The 24,108-nt window shown below is 43.2% G+C and overlaps 2 protein-coding genes across 3 annotated transcripts; both read right to left on the bottom strand.

Moving 5' to 3' along the window:
- Positions 1-508: 508 nt before the first annotated feature.
- Positions 509-7,617, bottom strand: LOC306652101 (GRB2-associated-binding protein 2-like). The gene is made up of 5 exons (XM_079125158.1): positions 7,592-7,617; positions 5,796-5,875; positions 4,122-4,216; positions 2,468-2,732; positions 509-815 (listed from the first exon to the last, which is right to left on the bottom strand). The coding sequence occupies exons 2-5, from the start codon at positions 5,833-5,835 to the stop codon at positions 607-609; spliced, it is 609 nt and encodes a 202-aa protein (XP_078981284.1). The 5' UTR covers positions 5,836-5,875; positions 7,592-7,617; the 3' UTR covers positions 509-606.
- Positions 7,618-7,639: 22 nt separating this feature from the next.
- On the bottom strand, positions 7,640-20,894 carry LOC306652105 (uncharacterized protein). 2 transcript variants are annotated; one of them, XR_013761307.1, is made up of 3 exons: positions 20,675-20,894; positions 11,869-12,167; positions 7,640-7,842 (listed from the first exon to the last, which is right to left on the bottom strand). XR_013761307.1 is itself a non-coding variant. In XM_079125166.1 (3 exons), the coding sequence occupies exons 1-3, from the start codon at positions 20,858-20,860 to the stop codon at positions 7,694-7,696; spliced, it is 456 nt and encodes a 151-aa protein (XP_078981292.1). In that variant the 5' UTR covers positions 20,861-20,894; the 3' UTR covers positions 7,640-7,693. The 2 variants fall into 2 exon arrangements, 1 of the variants encoding a protein (XP_078981292.1); XM_079125166.1 differs by having other exon boundaries at positions 12,047-12,167.
- Between the last annotated feature and the right edge of the window lie 3,214 nt (positions 20,895-24,108).

Below are 24,108 nucleotides of genomic sequence, written 5' to 3'. Positions count from 1 at the left end.
CAGAAGCTCTCTTCTTCTAAGCATGATGTGACCAGTACCCTGAAAGCCTCCTGAGGGTCCCAGTTGTGGTACAGCAGGCCCTTCTCCTGGCTGTTGGGATGAGCTCAGGGTCCGCGTCTCCTCCCCAACTACCCTGGGGAAGAAGGCATGGGGTGCTGGGCTCTGCCTGTATTCCCATGGCAATGGTGGACTAAGACCAGGCCTCAGTCTCTGCCCTCCTTGATCCATGGGAATGAGGCTCAGGATGGGAGGGCTCGTGTTTGCTCCCTGGTTCTGGTAGATGAGCCTGGATGCATCCAGAGGGAGGGCATGGGGTATTGGGCCACAGGGTGTTTTGTATGCTCCTTTGATAGCCCTGAACCCTGCAAGACACAGAGCCTCCATCCTCTGTCTAGACTGGGTTGGTTTTCCTTCCTCTACACCACTGTGTCCTGAATTCCTGCCCCAGGAGTGGAGTGCTTGCTCAAAGCAGAATTTCAGAACAGGAGGGCAGGAGGCTTGAGTTCCATCTGCCACTGAGTCCACAACACTGAGTGAGTCTGGATTCTGCATTCATGCATGTGGCTGTGAGGTGGGAGGGACCCTGTACCCTGAGGGGGACCCTAGCTAAATCAGGTTGAAGTTGTCACTGCTAGGTATGGAAGGAAAGAGGCCGAAGTCTGCCTCCCCTGAAACCTCAATCTCTGCAGGCAGCTGAGTGGTGGGCACACGGGAAGCTTGTCTGGAAGTCCAGGGCCAAGTACTCCTCACTGGTAGGGCTCTTCCTGGGGCTAGTGGACTGCTGGTGAAACAGATCAAAGGAGCCCACATCTGAGCTCTGCTATAAAAAGGAGGAAAAGCAGTCAGTGAGCACAGGGAAACAACCCTGACAGAAAAGTTGCCCATCCGGCAGTCCCTCAGTGCTGTGACATTGCAACAGGCACTGCTGCTGCTTTTATAGATCCGGTTATGAATAGACTAGTTCAGAGAGGCGCAATGATCTGCCCACAGTGACAGAACTGTGCAGCTGCAGTCCTGGGTCTGCTTCTTGCCTGCTCTTTGAGAGACAGAAGGCAGCACACTGCCCCTAGATGTTCTGTAGGGTTTCTGTGGCTTCTCTAATCAGGACCAGATACTCCCACCCATGGCCTGAATTGGGTGGTCACACTGGAGTAGCCTGGACCCCACTATGATGTCCTGCTCTGTATGTAGGATTCTCCTGGGGTCCTCTGTGATGATATAGGTGGAGCCTGAGCTCTTTGACCAGGTACTGGGCAGTTGTGCCCTGTCAGCAAGGACCTTAGGGATGACCCATATGCTCTGCCTTTGCTCATTTCAGACTGTGGCCTGCACCCTGCACCTCCCTACCTCCAGCACCACTCTCCAATGACAGGGATTCTGCCACCTGCACCAGAGTCAAGAGTTTTTGAGACTTCACTGGGAACTACACTTTCCTCCAGCTAGAGATGGTGCTCTGTACTCAGGAACGATTTGCACCAGACTCTTCTCCAAAGGAGGTAGGAAGCCCTGGGCTGAGGCAAGTGAGCAGAGCCACAGGGAGCTGGGAGTGGGCCCTAGAGAGCTCATGAGAAAGACGTGCATTTTCTTACTGTCTCCCAGGTGCAGCCTGGTGGTGCTCTGTGTGGGGGTGAGGTGTACATTCTGGGTGGAGCTTAAGATTGAGATACAGCCACTGTGGAAGGACAAAGAGGAGTCTCAGCTACCTGTGGTCATGTCCAGCTGGCCTGAGATTTACTCCATCTGCAGAATAATATATGAACAGGATGCAACTGTCCATTCTCAAAGATCAAAGTACCCAGCCTCAGGAAGCATATCAGGCAACAGCAGCAGCAGTTTGTTTCCAGCTTTCCTGATCCTAAGACCAGTAAGAGCCCACTCATCTCACCCCTCCCCACCAACCCTGCTTACATGGCCCTGGGTGACCAGGAGAAGGGCTGGCCAAGGATGCTGACACACAAGACCAGGTGTACTGGTTTTGCTGTAAAAGGACAGCAACAGCACACATGTTCAGTCCCATGGCATGTTCTTGGAGGCCGTCATGGCCACTCCAGCTTCACATGGAGAAACTAGGGCACAGCCTCACATTGTTTTTCAGGTTCAAAAAAATATATTTTTTTCCTATTTGTCTATATTATTCACATGTCCAGGATCCAAAATGGTACACATGGTCTAACCTCAGGGTTTTCTACCCAGGTTCATGCAGACCTGGGCCTTGAAGCCCTTCCTCCTGGCCTGTGTAAGGGCCAGATCTGACTGCAACATGCAGTGCCCTTATTTCTGTCCTAGGGTCTCTCCTTCCACAAACCTAGGGGCAGGTGCTATCCCAATTTCACAGATAAGAAACAAGACTGAGTTTCAGTGATTTATCCAAGGTATTAACCCCAAGTCCAGGATCCATCTGATACATAAGCAAAGCCAGCAGACCTGGGTGTTGTCCAGGGGTGGTATAGGAATAGAGTATACTTACCTTTCAGGCCTGGCTTGAGACTGCAGTCTACAGAAGGTGGCTGGATCTCACTTCTTCTGACAAGGACTTTGAGTGAAGGAAGGGCTTCACATGGGCAGCTAAGAGAGTAAAAGTGGTCACTCCCTGGGCTCCTGGGGTTATGGACATGCTGGACATTCAAATGTGCTCCCCCCATGGCCAGTACAGTAGAAGGACCTGTGCAACAGGGTAGGTAGTCATCTTCAGAATGAACCTCATTCAGATGGTGCACAACTGTTCTTGCTGGCTATGGACAGGACAGTGAAGGAAACAGCCATCACTGACCAGAATAAAGAAGGAAGTGAAAAATCTGTATTCATGTCAAGATAGCCACCACTAGATTGGCCACATTATGTATGTGGAGACTGTGGACTTCAAGCAGGAAGCCAAAGTGGGAATGGGCAGTAGGGCGGTTGATGGACCTCTTCTAGCTTTCCTGGGACACATGAAGCATCAGTGATATGTCTAGTGTAAAATGCTTCTGGTGGATGGGTCCACCCAGGCCAGAGGCCTGATGAGCAAGGACAGCCCTGCCTGCAACTGCATGGGCTGGATGTGCCTCAAGCCTCACCAAACAATTGAGTCTCTCAGAGCTCATCAGGGGAAGTGACACATGGGCAGTTCTGGCCCTGGAAGTGAGACTGGGGCTATGGTTTTGGCCCAGAAGTTTTCAGGGCAGGCCACACCTGCAGTGGAGGTCAGCAGCTAAGCTGCCTTCTCAGCCCTGGGCCCACAGTGAGGCATACATCTCAGTTGCTTCTAAGTTGCATGTCACTGTATTCAATGCACTAATTTGCTGACATTTTGGGCACCATCAGAGTCTTTCCCACAGCCTGGGCTCTTGAACTCAAGTCATCATCCTCTCCCACCTGACTCATCCCTCACTGTACCATTCCCCTTCTAGAAGAGACTCTGGAGGTGAGTCTGCTGAATGGGAGACTATGGGGAGTAGTGATATGAATCAAGGCATAGGATTGCCTTGTGGTTGTGGTGTGCTTTCACTGGGATTCCCCTGTGCAAATGTATAGGGTTAATTTTCCCCAGTTGCTATGGCATGTCCTCTCTGGACAAATGTCCAGAGCTGTCAGTTTTAACCTTGAGTCACAGATGCTGTTCCTAAGAATAGAGAATTCTGAACATATTAAGATAACCATAATATCTCACGCATGTTGTGGCCTTCAAGCCTGGCTGCTTTCCATAAACATTCTCACAAATAGCCTCTTGATGATAAAGCCTATATGAGAAACATGTGGAACCAGTTCTGGGTCAATGTTCCTCTATCAGAGGACAGTACCTACCTGATCCCAACTTGCCTTCTAAGTGTTTAGTTTTCTTAATCCTTTATCACCCCTTGTCTGTTTCTAAATTAATGGTCATGCAGGTCATGACAGAAGACCCCACTGAGCATTCCCCTTTCTTCTCACTAGGTGAGTCAGGGAGCCTGTGCCCCAGTCCACTTCAGCACATTAATTTCTTCCAAATTAGGGACCTTGCACTGACCTGGGGCCCTGAACTGAGGTAAGCCCAGGCACCATTCTGTGAGGCAGTTGCCATCACTGGGGATGTGCTGATACCTTATAGGGTGTGGCCTTACACCCATCCAAGCATTCTACAGAGCCAGTCAAAATGTACTCACCTGGAGAAAGCTGGCTCCAAGGCTCCTGGACTCATCAGAGGGTCCTACACTCTCTGTTCCACTCTGGGAATGTTTGAGAGTATCAGGGAAGGAAGCTTGACAGAGAAAGTAAACCACATGTGGTCCCACATGGTCCTGCATGGACATTCCCCATATCCTCCCCAGTTGCTCTTGGACTTAATAGTCCCCCATACAACACAAGCCCTTATCTCCCAGCACAGGATTCACTTCTGACATATCCTGACCAAGAACAGAGAGCTTGAAGGTTCCTCCTGAGTATGGGGTACAAGCCCCAGGAGGCATCTGCAGAATTCCCCTGACTTGTACACTCACTCCCTCTGCTCCTATCTCACCCCACTTCCCTACTCACCCAGAGCAACACAACACTGTTGGCAATTCCAAGATAAGGACTTTGAAGCCTCCAGAAGCCACATTAAAAACATGGGCACTGGTTTATATTTGTGGGGTTTAACTTCCCAGCTGGAGGTGAGCTATGGTAGTCAGGAGCATGATTCCAAACCTCTCTGCCTCAGTTCCAGGCCAGAAGATGAGCATAGAGCTCCAAACCAGATGCCAGGGCCTTGGGGTTGAGTCATTTCTGTGTAAATCTTCTAACCCCAGGCATCATATGAAATGAAGATACAGCTCTGCCCTGAAAAACTTCCATAAGCTGCATGATTGGTGAGAAGAGGCTGTGCAGGTTATGGGGTGGAGGGTCAATGGAAAGGAATGAGACTGTTTCTTGCATCAAGCAGATAAGGTACACACAGTGCTGAAATACACTCAGGGAAAATCAGTGAGAGTGGAAGGACAGATTTCAAGTGAAATTTCATTCAACCACAAACATGTCAGTGTTAGAATATCACCTTACTTTCTCATATTGTTTTAGTAGTCTGTTAGTACCTCTAGGTTTGGCAGCAATTTGGACTGAAGTAGATTTCCTTTTAAGTCCTTAGTTTGATGTGTAAAATACTATGATTTGAGCCACAATGAATCCTGGAACACACCGTACTGTGATTAACCAGGAGGGTCTGTTCCCCTCACTGAGTAGGGAGTACTCCAAGAAAGAGCTGGGGTGGCAAAGGAGGCCTGCATCCTAAATGTCAGTGACCACAGATGACTGAAAGTCTGCCTTGAGCCTGCATGATGAGGGCCTGCAAAATGTGAGAACTCTGTGGTACCTCCCTCTCCCCCAGCCTTAGCTGCACATGACACTCACCTTTGGAGGTTGGCTGCTGTCCAGTTCAGAAAAGTCTCTGTGCCAGGGCATGATGGTAGAAAAAGAGACTGACCGCTTCTATCTAGCCACAGGGTCCTGGGAAGTACAGCTCTGTGAAGGCATTTCTACCTGCCTTGGCTTGTGAGAAAAGCATGAGATGGTCATGGCTTTGTTCCCTGGAGCTTCAGCTTCCAAAGTGTTCTGGCTTTTATCCATCATGAGCGTCTTGGGTATTGGGAAGACTGAGAGTGATGTTGCTACAGGTGCCATGAAAATGTGTGAATCCTTGCTGTATGCCTTGAGGCTTGTGGGGCTGCCTGTGGTGTGGCCCTGGCAGTCCAGGTGATGTGGGAAGTTGCAGCTAAAACCTCTGATACCTAGGCTGCTCCATTTTGGCTTGGATGGGATACAGAGGTCTTGGGCTTGACTACAGATCCTGTGGACCCAACACCTACTGTCATAGACAACCTTCTGGGTCACCAGGTCACTTCTCATATAGAATGAGATCCTTGAATCTTCAAAGAAACTGCCACTCCTGAAAGAGAATGGAGGGCAATGCAGGACTAAGTCCAGTGAGGTTGGTGGATTTGTCAAAGTCCCAAACAGCCCACTGTTTGGAAGGAGCATGCAGAGCATAAGCATCTGCATTTTCTAGCTGTGTCTTTCTCTTACCCTGGGAGATTATTGCCAACCTGCTTTTAAAAACATGCTGGAGGTTGTTTCTGAACTGGAGTCGAGTGCCTCTGCTATGTGGATACTCAATATTGTTTACTTCTGTCCTCATCCAAGGGAGATTTGATCATTTGTGCAAGGTTTCCTGCACACTGGGATTCCCAAAATACTTCCTGCTTGCTCAATGTGGTTCACTCTTCCCCACACATTAGAAAATGTGATTCCTCACTGTGGTTCAGTCTTCCTTGCACATCCATCATACTGCAGTCTTGCTCATCTGGGTGTCTGACCTTCACCTCAACAGGTTTCCACAAATGTCTCATACTTCCTGCTTTCTCAGCTGTGTCAGTTTTCCTGACCTAGAGTAGAATTACACAGATCTCTCACAATTCCTACTTTTTCAACTCTATCACACTAGCCTGCATCCCACCAGTTGTCCACATGTCCCTCAAACTGATGACCAGTCTTCAGTCACACACTACCAGCTTGCACAATGGCTGACAAGTCTTCCCAGCCCCCAGCAAGTTTGCACAGGCCTCTCATAGTGCCTGTTTGCTCACTGTGGGACAGCCTTTGCTGTACCACAGCAGGTTTTCTCATCCTCCTCCACAACTTGATTGCCAATGTGGGTGACTCTTCCATGAACCCCAGCGGGATTCCCCATACCACTCACACTGCTTGCTTGCTAAGTGAAAGGCAGTATTCCCTGCACCTCACTAGTATTTGTCATGTCCATCACAGTGCCTACTTGCTCACTGTGGGCAATTCTTCTTGCACCCCAAAAGGCACCCAACATGTCCTCACACTGCCTACTTACTTAGTTGGGACAGCCTTCCCTGAAGTCCTGCAGATTTCTCCTCATTCCTCACACATTCTGCTTACTGAGTTTGGTCATTCTTCCCCATACCCCTCCAGGTGTCCAAACACGCCTCACACTGCTGCCTCCTTTCTCCCTCTGGGTAAGTCTCTCCTACACTCCAGCAGATGTGCTCACTCCCCTCAACCTGCCTGCTTGTTCAGCAGGGTCAGTCTTCCCTGCATACCAGCAGATGCCCACACTCCCCTCATACTGACATCTTATTCATTGTAAATCAGTCTTCCATATGAGCAAACCAGGTCCCTCGCATGCATCACACTGCCTGCTTGCTTGTCTGGGTTAGTCTGCCATACACCCTATCTGATTTCAACAAGCCAATCACACTGACTGCATGCTAAGTTTGGTCAAATACCCCAGCATTTTCCCAAGCCTGTAATAATCCTGTTAGTTCACTGAGGTCATTTTCTCCTACCCAGCAGAAGTATGTACTTGTCTCAAGTTATAGCTTCAAAGTGAGGGCATGGGAGTTCCTGCCCTGGTGTAATCATGGTAACATACAGCTCTAATGTAGGGGAGAGTTAACCCTAGCCTTGAGCTGTCATGGTACCAAGCTTCACCCAACTTAAAGCTCTTAAAAAAAAGGCATGGGAACCTTTGATCCAGTGTGGCCCATGGGACCATGCTTGACCCATCTTACAGCTCTAAAGCAGGGACACAGAATCCCTTGACTAAGTGTGGTCACATGGCTATTGTCATTCCTACCTCACACTCTCTAATCCATGACTCAAGCACTGATCCAAATGACACAGGTAGAGGTGGTGCTGTGGTGCTCTGGAGGACCAGGTGGGCTGTGCCTTATCCCACTCAGGGGACTTGCCTGTCAGCCATGCAGGCTGACTGTGGTGTAGCAGGGTAGAGCGTCTTTGTTCTTGGAGGTGCTGCAGACATGAGGGTTAACTCAGCTCTGGAGGAGCAAGGCTTCTGACTGACTGCTGAAATGTTTCTCAGGGAGCCTGTTGATAAAAAGTAAGGAGAGGTGGGAAAGTGGCCTCATCCTGAAAGGTGTCATCAGAGGAAGGATGTATATTGCACATCAAGGTCATACCCAGTTGTGGCTTCACTCCTAACACAACCCTGCTCTCCTTCTGCCTTCCCTGCAAGTAGGGTAGGTCATCTGTTCCTTGCAACTCTATACTAGCCCCATGAAGTGTGGCTCCCTGTGGTCCATTGTCAGCCCTTGGAGAGTAAGGACCCCTATTCTGATTTCAGGTTTTTGATTCAGCCTCATGAGGCAGGACATGGAATGTGCCCTGCTGTGTGTGGATGTGGCCTGGGTTCCTCTTTCCTGCCCCTGCAAGCCCCCCAGGTACAGCAAAGCTCCCATAAAAAAAAAAAAAAAAAAAAAAAAAAAAAAAAAAAGAAACAAACCCCACATGTGATACTGAATCTTCTTAATATTTCTGGAACTGCTCCTTCTCTGTGAGCATCATCCCTGGGTCCCTTCAGAGAAGAGCTTTCTGTGAGCAAGTTGTTTCCTGCAACCTGAAGTCAATATTCAAACTGTGTCCCTCCTAGTCTGGTCGTGATGCTGCAGGCTTTATCTTGGATATATCTGTTTGGATTATGTGAAGAATTGGAAAGTGGCTGAAGGAAAAATGTCAAGGGGTTTCCAAAAGTGTTAAAAAGAGAGACAGCTGGGTGTGGAGGCACACGTTCTTGTCTCAGCACCGGAGATGCTGACATGGGAGGAGGATTGGAGCCCAGAAGGTCACGCCAGCCTCTATTTTACCTGGAGAGTCAATCTCAGAAAAAGAAAGACAAAATTTGTGTAAAGGAGAAAGTTTCCCTATGCCACAAAACTCCTACCAGCTGAAACAAGTGATGGGTCTTTATGAATCACTTAAAGAAATGAAAAATAATATGGTGTATCTGCTGGAATCCAGTAGGATGGAACTCTCAGGACTGAGGAGAGCAGATCTCCACCTATGAGCTCCACAGTAGGGTCTCATGGATTGATGGATTCAGGGTCTTGCCCTCCACTGAACCATTTTTCAGGAATAGTAACTTTAGCTCTCTGAAGTATACATAATGCACACATGAAGCACTGGTAGAAAGGAAAAAAAGCATTTGATTCATTTAGCAGAAGGTATCAGAGCCTTTCCAAAGACTTGCTCACATCATCTGGGAAGTGATGTGGACTTTGTCAGTTTCACCACAGTACACTAATCCATACATGTCAGTGAGGGGGGAGCCAGGGCTAGGGAAGAACCCAGTGAGAGGGGTGAAGGGGAGCTCTCAGTCCAAAGGATCAGAGGTATCTGACAAATGTCAGGGGGAAAGAGGCTAGGTATCACAATTAAAAGCAGACCTGACTGAGACAGTGTCCCAGTGTCAGTTATGTGACTTTGGGTCATTCCTGTCTAGCTTAAAGAGGTGCTGGTTAGTGGGATTTATACTAGGTCTATGCTTTCAGGGAGATGGTTAAGTCAGAGCTGCTGTCACATCCTTCTGTTAGTATGGATGTCAGGTGTGAATGCAGACATCTCCTTTCCTACAAAAGGATGGATCCAGAGCAAAGGTGGGAAAGCTCTTGACAGGCACAGCAAGGAAAATGTTTTGCCTCTGGGGAGTTTTATGCAATTAAAATGGAATGCCTACACAAACACAGTGCAGGTCAACAGAAAGATCTTCAGTTCTGCAAAGTTTCAGTGTAAGGCAGGAAATAAATTCCATTTCCTTACTACAAAAACAGAAAAACTTCACAGAGCAATTAGCAACAAGCTCTTTCATGAATAGTGGTCAGATGGTGACTCCTTGCTCCTTCACAGCCCAAGCTCAGCTGGGAACCCTCACTGATGACTAAACTCAGATTCTTGTTGATGGTTTTGTAGCCACAATACACTTTATAAGAAAGTTGCAAACTTGATACATGTTGTTTCTCTGTTTGTACAATTAAAAAAAAAAAAGAAAGATTCATGGAAAAAAAAACTCTAAAAAGTACTCTTAAATATACTCTTAAATACAAAAAAAAAAAAAGAAAGTTGCAAACTTGAAACTCTAGATTCTCCACTGAGAAGGAAGACAAACCACCTGTCCTCTTCAGAAAGATCTCACAGTGCTGAACCTCTGACATGCAACTAATGACAACCCCCTGGTAACTGAACCTCCTATCAGTTAAGAGAATATACCCTCATGAACAGGAAGCCAAGGGTTCAATGGAAAATTTAGAAGACAAAACATTGACCAACTACTCGATTGTTACACTAACAATCTTCCTGATCATTTAATAAACCTTCCCTCACTCAGCTCTTGTTGCTGAAGCCAATGTCCTGGCCTGGTGATGAACTCCCCATGACTGGTTTGGCATCTATCCACACACAAGGTTAACAGCCCTGTGCCCTGGAGTCAGCTGAACACATCTACCAACTCGTCAGATACAGCAGGGTGGAAAGACATGCATGGAGAGTCAAGGAATTTCCCAAAAGAGACAGCACACCAGGCAAACTAAAAGTTGCATTGAAAATCTACACCATGCTTCATGAAGAATGAGAGGAAGTGGCCTCATTATCCTTCGCCCAGGAAGGCAAAAAGCAGATCTCCACAGCAGCTCATCACCCCAAGCCCAGCTGGTCACATAATTTCCAGAGCCTGGTGTAACCTGAAAAAACAGTACCCACTACTGAAAACTTTCAGGACCTCAGGACAGCAGTACCAAGGGCTGGTATGAGTGCAGTAGCATTCTGGACCTATGCAGCAGCACAGGGCACAAACCCACATGGCTGGTCCCAAGTCCAGGGGACCTGAACCTGCTTTGCCATCAGTAGTAACCAGAGAAAATTATTTTTTAAAAAAAAAAATTATGTTATTCACTTTATATGTTATTCCATCAATGCTACCATAGCTTTATGTTATTCCATCCATAAGTTTATATGTTATTCCATCAGTGATACCATTTCAAAGTGCAAAATTCTGTTGTTAGTACCTTCCCACAGGTTTACTGATGTCATCTCTATGTCCAGATTTGCTGACCACTCCAAAATGAAACCTGCCATCAAAACCCAATGATAAATTTCTGATCCCCCTTCACCTGTCTTCTCCCAGGGTGATGTGGAGGAATCCTGGATTCTATGTCAACAATAATCACACAGGACTAAGGGCCAAGCCCTATTGCAGAGGCTGGATAGAAGAGGACTGTGGAGAGCAGTGACTGAGACTAGGGGTCTCTGATGACCTCATAGCTATGGCATTCCTGGTGCCTGTGAATGTTTGTGTGCAAGGTCACAGGATACTTAGCTGCTGTGGCAATTCCCTGCATGAGGTGACTCTGGGTAAGGGTCTTATCAGCTCTGACCTTGATCTCAGCATATTGCTCCTAGGAATAAATAAGTTCTTATGCTAGATGACCAAAATGTTTCACCAGTTTCACTTCTGCTATTCCTGCCCACCTTACAGTAAATTTTAACAATGTTCTTTCCTGAGAGCTGCACAAAGCTCCTAACATTGCACTTTGCAACTGTGGATTAAAACTGAAGAAAAGCTATAAAGATGTCCTAATTTCAGTAACTTTCCTGAATACAAAGAATAATGCTTGCATAGTCTTTCACCTGATAAGACATATATAAATAAAGATTTCTGGCATAACTATTTAGATCTGCATCTGCACCAGAGAACAGAACTCCACCTGATTGCAGGTTTATCTTCAAAATGTGTGTTTATGAGTCTTTATTTTTCTAATCCCCCTTTGCCTCTCAAAAGAACTGCAATATTGGCCACACTGATCATGCAGATGACCCATAGAAAGGCAGATAGTTTCGATGTGTGAGAGCTGAAGGAGGAAGAAGGCGACAAACTGGTAGATGAAAGTGGGGTCCAGGGGCCTGAGAATATGTTATAAAACATCTTTTGCTTCATTGTGACCCACATTTCTTCTTTTGCCATTTGAGTACAGTGAGGTCCAGAGGTCCCCATGATATCTGCTCAACTTGCAAAGGGAACCTTATGGATATTTCATCCTCTAGAGAAGACTGGTGACTCTGTACCTATTCTTTCCAATTCCTGCTGGAAGCCTCAGACATTGCAGATGCTCTGTAACCACTTATGCATATATTTCTTTGTCTGCTACCACATAAAAAATGTGATCGCTGGTCTTGAAGATGCACACAAAGCCACAGGGCAGCCCCTTCTTTTGAAAGGCCACATTGCAATGCACTTGCTTACAGAGTCTCAGGAAGATGATCTGCAAAGTCTTCTTGGACTGATGATGCTTGTAGTATTCCAGGACACCTGGGTCATCACCTTCCAGGTTGTTCTTCAGGATGAAGCAACATTTCCACCAGGCCTGAAATCTACCAGAAGGAGTAAGAAGAGGTAAAAAATTCACTCATTATTTCAAAGTTTTTCTCCTTAATTTTATTTTGATATGAGGTCTCCCTAAGTTGCACAGGATTTCCTGTAGTTTTTGATCCTCCTGCTTCAGCTTTCTGAATTGCTGGGCCACCATGCTAGGTGTTCCAAAGTTTTTCATGGTTCAGTAAGATAATACTGTGGAGTGTGGAACCTTCAGGCTGCTCATGACACCAAACTTCTTCTATCATAGATAAAAACAACAGAGGCTTGACTTGATGTAGTGGTCCTCTCCAGCTATGGCCCAGTTTTGTTACTTCAGAGCAAAACCTCAACGTTTTCTGCACTACCAGTCCTTTGAATGACATTGAAATTTTTATTGCAAGGATGAAGGCTAGCGGAAAGTGGCACACATTTTTAATGTGCAAAATGATAAGAGCTCTCATAATTTGCCTTCCAGTGATAATATCCTTCAGAATGAAGAGGTAAGGGAGATGTTCTCCAGTGAAGGCAAACCACGGACTTGACACTAGCAATCCCTCCCTGTGGAAGGGCCAGAGGATATATCATTCTAGTAAGGAATGGTAAAATGAGGGCCTAGTTGATCTCAGCAGGAAGAAAATACCCAGCAAACAGAAGAGTATGTTGATATAACAGACTCTTCTCTCCTTGAGTCTCTTGACTCTTGTTTCATTATTGAATCAAAAGCCAAAGCACCACCTGATGTAGAAAAATACTTAGCATGGGGACCTGAGGAACAAGGAAATTTCTCTCAAAACCACATCAAGACAGAACCAGCTCCAAGTCCCTGAGCCAGCATGTGGCAAGCTCCAGCCGGCCTGCAGGTTGCTTCAGAGACCAGGACAGGGCAGCCAGGGACTTCCCCTGTTAATAACAGGGTGCCATCCATGTAACCCTCTTGTATAAACAAGCTATTTTCTGAACTGGACCCCCAGGAAAAGGGCGTGCAAGCACTGAGGATGCCATCAGCCACAGTGGCAACTTTGAGGGCCAATATAGGGTCAAATGGGATGTGCTGGGCCCTGGGATTATCAAGGCTGTTCAGAGATATCTACCTGAGGAATGTGCAGCTGTCTGGAGACCCCATTTATCAAGGACAGGGGAACCTAGCCCTGACCCCTCTCCCTCATAATTCACTCCTTTCCTCCTCCCTGTTCCCTCCAGGACCGTTCAGTTTTGGCGGGACCCAATAAGATTTAAATAAACTGGAGGGACCAAACCAAAAGAGGACAAGTATTTAGCTGTGTGATTTGCATTACCGTGTGTTCACTTTGACTCTCCAGGGATTAGTCGGAATGGGACCCTAACACCCCAAGCAACCCGGCTATCACTGGCGGGAAGTGCCTTTCTAGGCTAGCTTCTTGGAGCACACCGCCCAGTGAGAGCCTTTCTACACAGGGCCAGCCACAAGTCGCCAAGCCAGTGGAGACTTCCAACCCACAAGCAGCCTCTGGGACCAGGGCAGGGCGGCCAGAAACCACTCCAGGTGGCCCTGCCCCCCTCAGGCTGCAGGCTTTTTCCAAAGGGCAATCCAAGATGGCAGACTAGAGGGTGACTGCATCTCCAGTCGCTTCAGAACCCAGGAAGGAGAGGCATTGAGAGACTCAGTCTACTTTGTACTCTATCAGATCATAATGGATTGAAATTAGAAATAAATGACAGAATAAAAAACAGAAACTTCTCCAATACCTGGAGATTAAATAATACACTATTATATGATGAATGGATAACAGAAGACATCAGGAGGGAAATAAAAAAAATTTAGAAGTAAACTAGAACAAAGACACATAATATCATAATCTCTGGGACACTATGAAAGCAGTACTTAGAGGACGATTTATTTCATGGGGCGCATTCAACAAAAGAAGTAGAAATCAACGAATAAACGACTTAACACTACAGCTCCAAGCCCTAGAAAAAGAAGAGCAGACAAACACCAAAAGTAGTAGAATACAGGAAATAGTTAAAATCAGAGCCGAAATCAATGAAATTTAAAAAAAGTAACATTCGGAAAAATTAACAAAATGAATAGTTCGTTCTTTGAAAAAATAAACAAAATTGATAAACTCTTAGCCACACTAACAAAGAGAAGGAGGGAGAAAGCTCAAATTACTAAATTTAAGAATGAACAAGGAATTATCACAACAGACACAAGTGAAATACAAAACATAATTAGAAGCTATTTTGAAAATCTATACTCCAACAAAACAGAAAAACTTGAAAACATCAACAAGTTTCTAGAGACATATGAATTACCTAAACTGAATGAGGAGGACATACATAACTTAAATAAATCTATTTTAAGCAATGAAGTAGGTCATCAAAAGCCTGCCAACAAAGAAAAGTCTGGGACAAGGTGTCCTCAGCCGAGTTCTACAAAACGTTTAAAGAAGAGCTCATTCCAATAGTTCTCAAAGTATTCCATAAAAGAGTAGAGGAGGAAACCCTCCCAAACTCATTCTATGAAGCCAATATCACCCTGATACCTAAACCAGACAGAGAAACATTGAGGAAAGAAAATTTCAGACCAATATCCTTAATGAACATTGATGCAAAAATTCTCATCAAAATTTTAGCGAATGGCATACAAAAATATATTTAAAAGATAGTGCACCATGATCAAGTGAGCTTCATCCCAGGGATGCAAGGTTGGTTCAACATCCAGAAAACAATAAATGTAATTCACCATTTCAACAGACTAAAAGTAAAGAATCACATGATTATTTCAGTAGATACACAAAAAGCATTTGATAAAATACGGCATCCCTTCATGCTCAAAACACTAGAATAAATTGGGGTATTGGGAACATTCCATACTATTGTAAAGGCCATCTATGCTAAGACCATGGCCAATATCATTCTAAATAGTGAAAAACTGAAAGCATTCCCCCTAGAAACTGGAACAAGGCAGGGATGCCCTCTTTCACCACTTCTATTCAATATCATTCTTGAGAATCTAGCCAGAGCAATTAGACAAACCAAAGAAATTAAAGGGTTACGAATTAGAAAAGAGGAACACAAACTATCCTTGTTCACTGATGACATGATTATATATTTAGAGGAACCTGGAAATTCCACCAGAAAACTCTTAGAACTCATAAGTGAATTCAGTAAAGTAGCAGGATACAAGATCAATGCTCATAAATCCAACAAATTTTTATACATAAGTGATGAATTTTCAGAAAGAGAAATTTGGAAAATTACCCCATTCATAATAGCATCAAAAAAAAAAAATAAAACTCTTGGGAATCAATGTCACAAAAGATGTGAAGGACCTCTACAGTGAGAACTACAGAACACTAAAGAAAGAAATTAAAGAAAACCTTAGAAGATGGAAAGATCTCCCATGTTCTTGGATAGGCAGAACTAATATTGTCAAAATAGTCATACTACCAAAAGTTCTATACAGATTCAATGCAATTCCAATTAAAATCCCAATGATATACCTTACAGAAATAGAGCAAGCAATTATGAAATTCATCTGGAAGAATAAGAAACCCAAAATAGCTAAAGGAATCCTCAGTAGAAAGAGTGAAGCAGGGGGTATTGCAATACCAGTTCTTCAACTCTATTACAAAACAATAGTAACAAAAATGGCATGGTATTGGTACCAAAATAGACAGGTACATCAATGGTACAGAATAGAGAACATGGACACAAACCCAAATAAATTCAATTTTCTCATACTAGACAAAGGTGCAAAACTACGCAATGGAGAAAAGATAGTTTCTTCAACAAATAGTACTGTTAAAACTGGAAATCCATATGGAATGGAATGAAACTAAATCCCTCTCTCTCATCCTGCACATAAGTCAACTCTAAATGGATCTAGGACCTTTGAATCAGACCAGAGACCCTGCATCTTATAGAAGAAAAAGTAGGTCCAAACCTTCAATTTGTTGGCTTAGTATCAGACTTCCTTAACAGGACTCCCATAGCACAAGAAATAAAAGCTAGAATCAACCACTGGGATAGACTAAAAAGCTTTCTCTCAGCAAAGCAAACTATCAGTAATGTGAAGAGAGTGCCTATAGAGTGAGAGAATATCTTTGCCACTGATACTTCAAATAGAGCGCTAATTTCCAGAATCTATAAAGAACTCAAAAATCTCTACACCAAGAATACAAATAATCCAATCAACAAATGGGCTAAGGAAATGAACAGCCGATTCACAGAAGAAGATGTACAAGCAATCAACAGATATATGAAAAAATGTTCAACATCTCAGTAATAAGAGAAATACAAATCAAAACTACCCTTAGATTTCATCTCACCCCAATTAGGATTGCGATTATCAAGAACACAAGCTACAATAGGTGTTGTTGAGGATGTGGGGAAATAGGTACACTCATACATTGTTGGTTGGGTTCCAAATTAGTGCAGCCACTCTGGAAAGCAGTATGGAGATTCCTCAGAAAGCTTGGAATGGAACCACCTTTTGACCCAGCTCTCCACTTTGGCCTATACCCAAAGAGTTTAAAATCAGCATACTACAGAGATACAACCACATCAATGTTCATAGCTGCTCAATTCACTATAGCCAGATTGTGGAACGAACCTAGATGCCCTTCAGTTGATGAATGGATAAAGAAACTGTGGCCTATATATACAATGGAATATTACTCCACCATGAAGAATGATAAAATTATGGCATTTGCAGGCAAATGGATGAAATTGGAGGATATCATGCTAAGTGAGATAAGACAATCTAAAAAAAGTAAAGGACGAATGATCTCACTGATAAGCAGATGTGGATATATAAGGGGGTTATAAGGGGTTAGTGTTAGTGTTAGGTTTAGGTTTTGTGATAAGAAGGGTGGTAAGAATGGAGGAAGGAAGGATTGTATAGAGGAAACACAGTGATGGGAGGGGTGGGTGGAGGGGAAAATGTAACGGAATGAATCAAATAATATTGCCCTATGTAAATTTATGATTTTTAATAAATAAAAATTTTAAAAATGTGAATATTGTTAAAATATTTGATATTAAAAAATACAAATCCAGAGCTGGACACAGTGATGTGTACCTGTAATTCCAGTGGCTCTGGAGGCTGAGGCAGGAGAATGAAGAGTTTATACCAACCTCAGCAAAAGTGTGGTCCTAAGCCACTCAGTCAGATTGTCTCTAAATAAAATACAAAATAGTGTTGTGGATGTGGCTCAGTGCACCTGAGTTCAATCCCTTATAGCTCCCTGCCCCTCCGGCAAAACAAATTACAACTAGGCATTTTGGATGCAAACACCTTTACCATCAACATTGTATTGTAATACAGAAGAAAGATAACAGCTAAAATAAATTGAAAACAAAGATTAAGCTGGAGAAGTTAGTCCACCAGACTGTCAGAATCATGGCATGCCCACACTTATGAAGACCACCTGTGATGACTGACAGACAAAGAGACACAGGGACAAGAGACTGGAACAGAGCACCAGAAAGAGACCCCGAGAAATGTGTCAATTGGCTTTGCACAAAACTAAAAGACTAATTCAGTGAAAGAAGGGTGGCTTGTCAACAATGGTTCAGGGAAAGCAGTCATTGACCACTGCCATAAAAGAAATGAGTTGTCTCAAACCTTACACAAAATTAATGTGGACTTTGGAAATGAAAGAAAACACAACATTGTAAGATGCAGTGTGTTGGTGAGCTTCTCATAACTGTGAACAAAACACCTGAGAAGAGCAACTCAGGGGAGCACAAGATTACTTAAATTTATGGTATCAAATCATGGTCAGCCAACTCCACTGCAGAAATCTCATCGTGGATGGACATGTAACAGGAAAGCTTCTCAGCTCTTGGTAGCCAGAAAGCAAGAGAGACAGACAGTGGACTTACAGTACACCAGGCAGCACCCTGGGATCCAATTTCTACAGTCAAATTCCACTTGCTTGTCACTTTCTACATCTCTCAGTAAGTCTATATATATATAGAAAAATACAAAAAATATATCTATACATATGCATATATATAGATATATTTTTTTGCCAATATAGGGGATGGAACCCGAGGCCTCACACATGCTGGGTAGATGTTATACCACAGAGCTATAACCAGCCTGCTCCAAATTATTAATCCACTGCATGGGTGAACTCACTGAGGAGATGAGTTAATTCACTGATGAGTGCTTGTAATTCAGTTTTCTTACCTCTGAACACTGCCACACTGACACCTGAGCTTTTGGGGGATATTTTGGACCCAAAAAATTATACTTATGAAAACAACAGTTATATAAATGGGGACATAGGATTAAAGAAAGCATTCAAAAATTTGCCAAGAAAATTGCAATCTAGAATAGAAAAGATTAATACACTTATAAACATCTACTCAGTGAAGACGCTGGTTCAGAAGATAAAAAGGATAAGTTACAGGCTGAGTGGACATACAAACTCTGTGTGGTGGCTATGCCTTTCATCCAAAAATGTGGGAAGTTGAAGCAGGAGGAACACCTCAGTCTTAATTCAAGGACAGCCTCAGCAAATTAGTGAGATCCCAATCTTAAAAATACAATTAAATAAATAAATAAATAAATAAGACCTGGGGATGTAGATCAATTTATAAAGGATCCCAGGGTTCAATCCCCAAGAAACCCCATGATAAAAAAGAAAGAAAGAAAATGCAAAACACACTTGGAGAATAGGACTACTATCTTAAGTGTGTAAGGTATTATCAAAATTCAACATAAAATAAAACAAATAAATCTAAAAGAAAATGACAAAAGACTTCAGGGGGCAAGTTCTATGAGAATACAATCACATGAAAGGAGTCCAATTCTTGGGAGAAATCCTGGTTCTTGGCTTGCAGCAGTTAATATCTCAAGTGTGTAAACTTGCAGAGAGGAGCATTCCACTCTGACCACCTAGGAATGTAAACAACTGCCCCAGGTTGACCTAGTGTTAACAAGGAAACCTGTATAGAAGCCTGCTGGTCTGATCTCCTGTGGCACATTGTGATTGGGGAAAAAACTTATAAAATGTATGGTTTTTCCTGAAAAAAAAAATAAGTTTGCAGGCTACTTGCCTCAAGCCTGCTCCTACCCAACTACCAGGATCTGTGTCCTGACTCTGTGGCTATTACTTATGTTTGATCTAGCCTGGCACACCCTACATTCATGTGAATTAGGCATGCGGATTTCTGAACTAAAATGAGTGGGCAAATGGTCGAGCCAAAAGACTGGTGCAATCATGGACCATGACATCGCATATTAAAGAGAAGATGAACAGTTGACATGCAACAGCTGGGACAATTACCCAGAGACTCATGCTGAAAATATCTCAACCATAACACACCATCTGAATCCACTGAAGCAACACTGGTTAGATGACCAGCTCACAGACATAGAGGACAGCTTTATGGATGTCAGAGGAGAAGGATGTGGCAGGGCTGCGAAGGGGCATAGGTGAAGAGAAAAGGAGAGAAAAGGGACCCCCAGCACTGGAGGCCTTCTGCATCCTGATAGTGCTGCTGACAGCAACTGATGAGGCCACAACACAGGGTTAAAAAGAGGTCATCCAGGAAGGCTATGTAGGGTACCAGGTCTCTCTTCAGCATTTCTGACTCAGAGTGGGTCTTCAATTTTCTCAGTATAAAACATTTACTACTTTTAAAGAGCTCAGGCTACAAGATAAAACTAGATGACCCTGCTGGCAGGGTGAAAAATACTGAATTAACAAGAGGTGAATGATCCAAGCACAGAGCCTGGCACAGAGATGAGCCCCCGGGTGGCTGTCAGAAATGAGCAATGCTCAGCCTCAAGGTGGTGGGTGGGTCATGCATAGCTAGGGTATTTAGTCTGGTGGGAGTCAGTCAAGGATTACTGGGTGACATTAGCTCAAATATGGTTTCCATGTTTCTCATCAGACAAGTGGCTTGCTGGTATCACCATTTACTGAGCAGGTGTGGGGTGCAGGGCTCTGGATGTGGTGAGTCTGTGCTCACTGGGAGACACTAGAGGCAACACATTTCAGCTGGATATGCAGATTGGAGTTCTGAAATCTACCCTGGGAGGGAAATTTAATGGAACTTCAGACTCATAGTTGTAGCATAGGAATAAGTCTCATCCAGGAGGTTCAGAGGAGAAAAACCAGCAGCATACATGCAAGTTGCCTTTCTCAAGACAAGAATGAGACATTGCAAGAAAGAGCCCTTGGACAAGAGTGGAAAGGTTCTGCTCACCTTTCCTTCACTACAGCTTTAAATTAGAAGAAACAAAGGGCATAGTCAGCACTGTTGGTCAACAGCAGCTGCAAACCACTAAAAGTGACCACAAGGGTGGAGGAGGGCTTGTCCCTGATTGATCCTCAGCATGAACTTCCATGGTATCTGTGGCTCCCATAAATCCACTCTTTTTCTTCCAAGCCCTCAAAATAAACTTTGAAATTGGTTGAGTTTCCAACTGGGGAGAGTCTGTAGAGAAGGTACCCCAGTCTGCTCCTACTGACTGCAGCCCCATGTATTCTCCCAGTACCCACACCTGCCTGCACTCACACAGAGTTGCCAGTTCTTCTCTGGGGGTGATTTTCTCAGCCAGTCAGAGTGCACCACCTGGCTCCTATCCATGCTGCCAGCCTTGATCACCTTGAGCATGGAGTTGGGGCAGAGTCTGAGGAGAGCAGTGCTATACAGGTCTATGTGAGCAGGTGCTCTTGGAACCATAGATGTGGCCCCCACCATGACCCCTAGGCCAGTGCTCCTTTGTGCACAGCAGGAGATCACCAAGTTTCTGTGAAAATCACCCTGCCAGCACTCTCAGAAGAAGGGGGGAGGAGGCTGAATGCCCACTGGATCTTGTGGGGTGGGGAGATGGAAGGGGTAGAGTTAAGTGAAGGAGCCACACCTCTTTAGAGCAGATAGAGTATTCATAGAATGTGGACAGGTAAGATTATGAGGATAGCTTGGCTTCCTGTCCATTTCCAGAATTTCAAATTCCAGCAGGTCATTGTCCCACCCCAATCAAAGGAATTTTACTCTTTCAATCTGCTTGTAAAACTGAAACACTCTCCCATTCCTGGCCCTCCCAGCCACTCTGAGAGGATTCCAAGTTTGTTCCCTTGGTTAACTTCCTTCAATAACCAGTGTGATGCTGCAGACACAAAACACCATATCTGTGAGGCTGTAGCCTGGAGCAGACATTGCCTAAACTTTGCAGAGGGCCAGCATCACCAGAAATCCTTTAACTTTTGGCTTGGATGGATTCTAGGACCCCCACAGGCACCAAAACCAAGGGATGATTATGTCATTCATAGAAAATGGAGTAGTATTTGCATGTAACCCTCACAAACCCTCCTGCATGCTGTAAACCATATGGAAATTACATATATCACCCAGTAGAATACAAACACTGTCTAACAGATTAGGTAGTAATAATAATGAAAAATGTACCTATTTATTTAGTACAGATAGAATTGTTTCTAGATATTTTGCAGCTAAGGTTGGTTGGATATGATAATATGGATCTTCTCATACAGAGGGCCAGCTATATCCTAAACATCTGAGAGACATAAATATCTAAACATTTAAAAATCTAAACACTTAAACTCAAGAAAAATCAGTAGAGGTGATCTAGCCTAAGAAATGTGGTGTTGACATCTCTCATATCCTAGTGCCTGTGCTGAGTCCAACATTTGCAGCACCCTAGAAATCTGCATGGTTTTGCTGCAGCTGAGGTGTATGATGAAGTCAGGTGCATCATGCCCATCTTTCCCAAGAGTTTGGTCTTTTGCAGACCCATGGACATTATTGCAACTTTACAAGACTGGCAGTTAGTTGGGGATAGGTCACATTCTGCCAGAAGCACCTCAGGGTCATTTTCCCTTAAACACACGGTCCTGGAATGTTGTTTACAATTCCATATGGAAATATAGGGTCTTGAAAGGTTAGTGTGGCTCCATGTCTTCTGAGTACACATCCTGCTTCTCTGGTTCTCCCACCCAAATTAATTCCAAATTAATTTCCATTTGCAAGCTAATTTAGTATTTAGACCACTGAAAGCCTAAACAAGAGAATTCTTTTGTAACTAATGAAGAGTCCCAGCCAATCACAACAGGAATATCTGAATTGACCAAATGAGACAAACACCAATTACAACATGCAAAGCTGACTTTGTTAACAGTTAAGATGTTTTGTACCTTGCAGCATTTTTCTGTCTCTAAGTGCTCCCTGATGCTGTGCCCCTACTGTTTCTCCTGTGCTCCTGAATTACTACTTATGACTTGTTCAATAAACTGCTTTGTTTAACTGGTCAAAAGTTCTTCATTTAAAGTGACTTTGGAATCTAAACTAAAAGTTTATAAATTTAAATGTAATTATGTTTCAGTGATACAACTTTGATGTTTATAACCTACTTGCATGCTTAAGAAATCTAATAATGTTTAAAGTAAATCTATTGCTTATCAGTGTTTGTGAAGAATAATATGGTATTGAAGATTATGCCTTCTATAAGTAAGCAATATTTAATTTGAACAAAGAATAAATCATCCACATCTTAAGAATTTAATCTACATCTTATAAACATTAAACATCTCAACATCCATTTTTAAAAAATTATGAAGGAAAAAATAACTCAAAATAATAAACTACAGAAAATTATGTTGAAACTAGTGTTTATCTTTCAAGACCCTATTACTGACTTTGGCAATTTCTATGCTACATGACATGCTAGTAATATTCACATTCTATGATTCATCATTTTGCATGGTTTTGCTGGGAATTGTACCCAGGACTCCATGTATGCTACGTAAACCACAACAGAGATACATACCTCAGCTTCTGATGTTAAATATTAAAACAGATTCTGTTCATTTTAGATAATATAACAAATCAATTGTAGTTTCCAGTTTCCCATGTTTTACGACCTTATATTATGGAACTTCAAAAATATGGTTATAGTAAGTTCATGCATCAATAATGCAATTGAAACAATTTATAAGATCATGAAGAAAAAAAGGAAGAAATGGAGATTACAAAGGCAGACTTGAAGCAGAATTCATTCTTAAATCAGTTTTAGTATTAATTGCATATGATAAGATCACCTGCTTAATGTTTTAATGATTAAATGTTGGACATAGTGGTTTGTCAGACATCTAGATAAAAAAAGCGCAATGCATCTTTGTATTTTCTATTTCTGGAGCTTCTTGTTTCATTTTAGTTAATTTGGAATTGCTTTGTAATTAACTCCTCTCTATTCAAATTGTATTTGTGAAATGTCCTTTTCCATAGATTGGTTTTTCTAACTTCTAATGGCACTTAAAAGTTCAATTTTTAAATTGTGTTATATTAAGAAACAGTGATTTTTCTAGTTATGCCTTTTCATTTAAAGAATTGCAACTAATAAGTCCAAGTAATTTTCAATGTTCTAGCTAATCATAAATTGTCTGTCCTATGTAAAAATAATTTTATTGAGTAATGTCAGAAGTATTTCAATCTCATTTAAATTCTGAATAATGTACAAAACCTTTTTGCAAATATTGTGCTAATATAAAATCAAGAAAAATAATGCTTTCATGCAAAGTAAGATCAAGATACTTCAGAAATCTCCTAAGATTATACATAATGGTCAAGAAATAATAGATGAGAAAACATTTTATAAACATGGTAACAAATCCATGAACCTCTATGAAAAATAGTAGACTGTATCCCCAAGATAGAACTCTGATCCCCACAATGCTAGAAATGTCTGGGAGGACAGTGTTTATATGGTGTTATTGTTTATCAACAATGCATGTCTGAGTGGCAGCTCATGTGTGTGCCCACCCAGTGGAACATGGGAGCCCTTTCCTCATACTATTGTTGTAGGCCCATGAAATCCAAGGCATAAGGAGTACATCATTGATGGGAAATAGAATTTTTGATTCTGTGTATCCAATCAGCCTGCAGAAGTTCCACTTATTTCTGTATGATTTCCTCTCCTACAATTCAGGCTC

The sequence above is a fragment of the Sciurus vulgaris genome (assembly GCF_902686455.1).
Source record: "Sciurus vulgaris genome assembly, contig: HiC_scaffold_629_arrow_ctg1, whole genome shotgun sequence".
Taxonomy (NCBI): domain Eukaryota; kingdom Metazoa; phylum Chordata; class Mammalia; order Rodentia; family Sciuridae; genus Sciurus; species Sciurus vulgaris.
The sequence above is the reverse complement of the archived record's forward strand: the minus strand, read 5'-3'. Positions and strand labels throughout refer to the sequence as shown.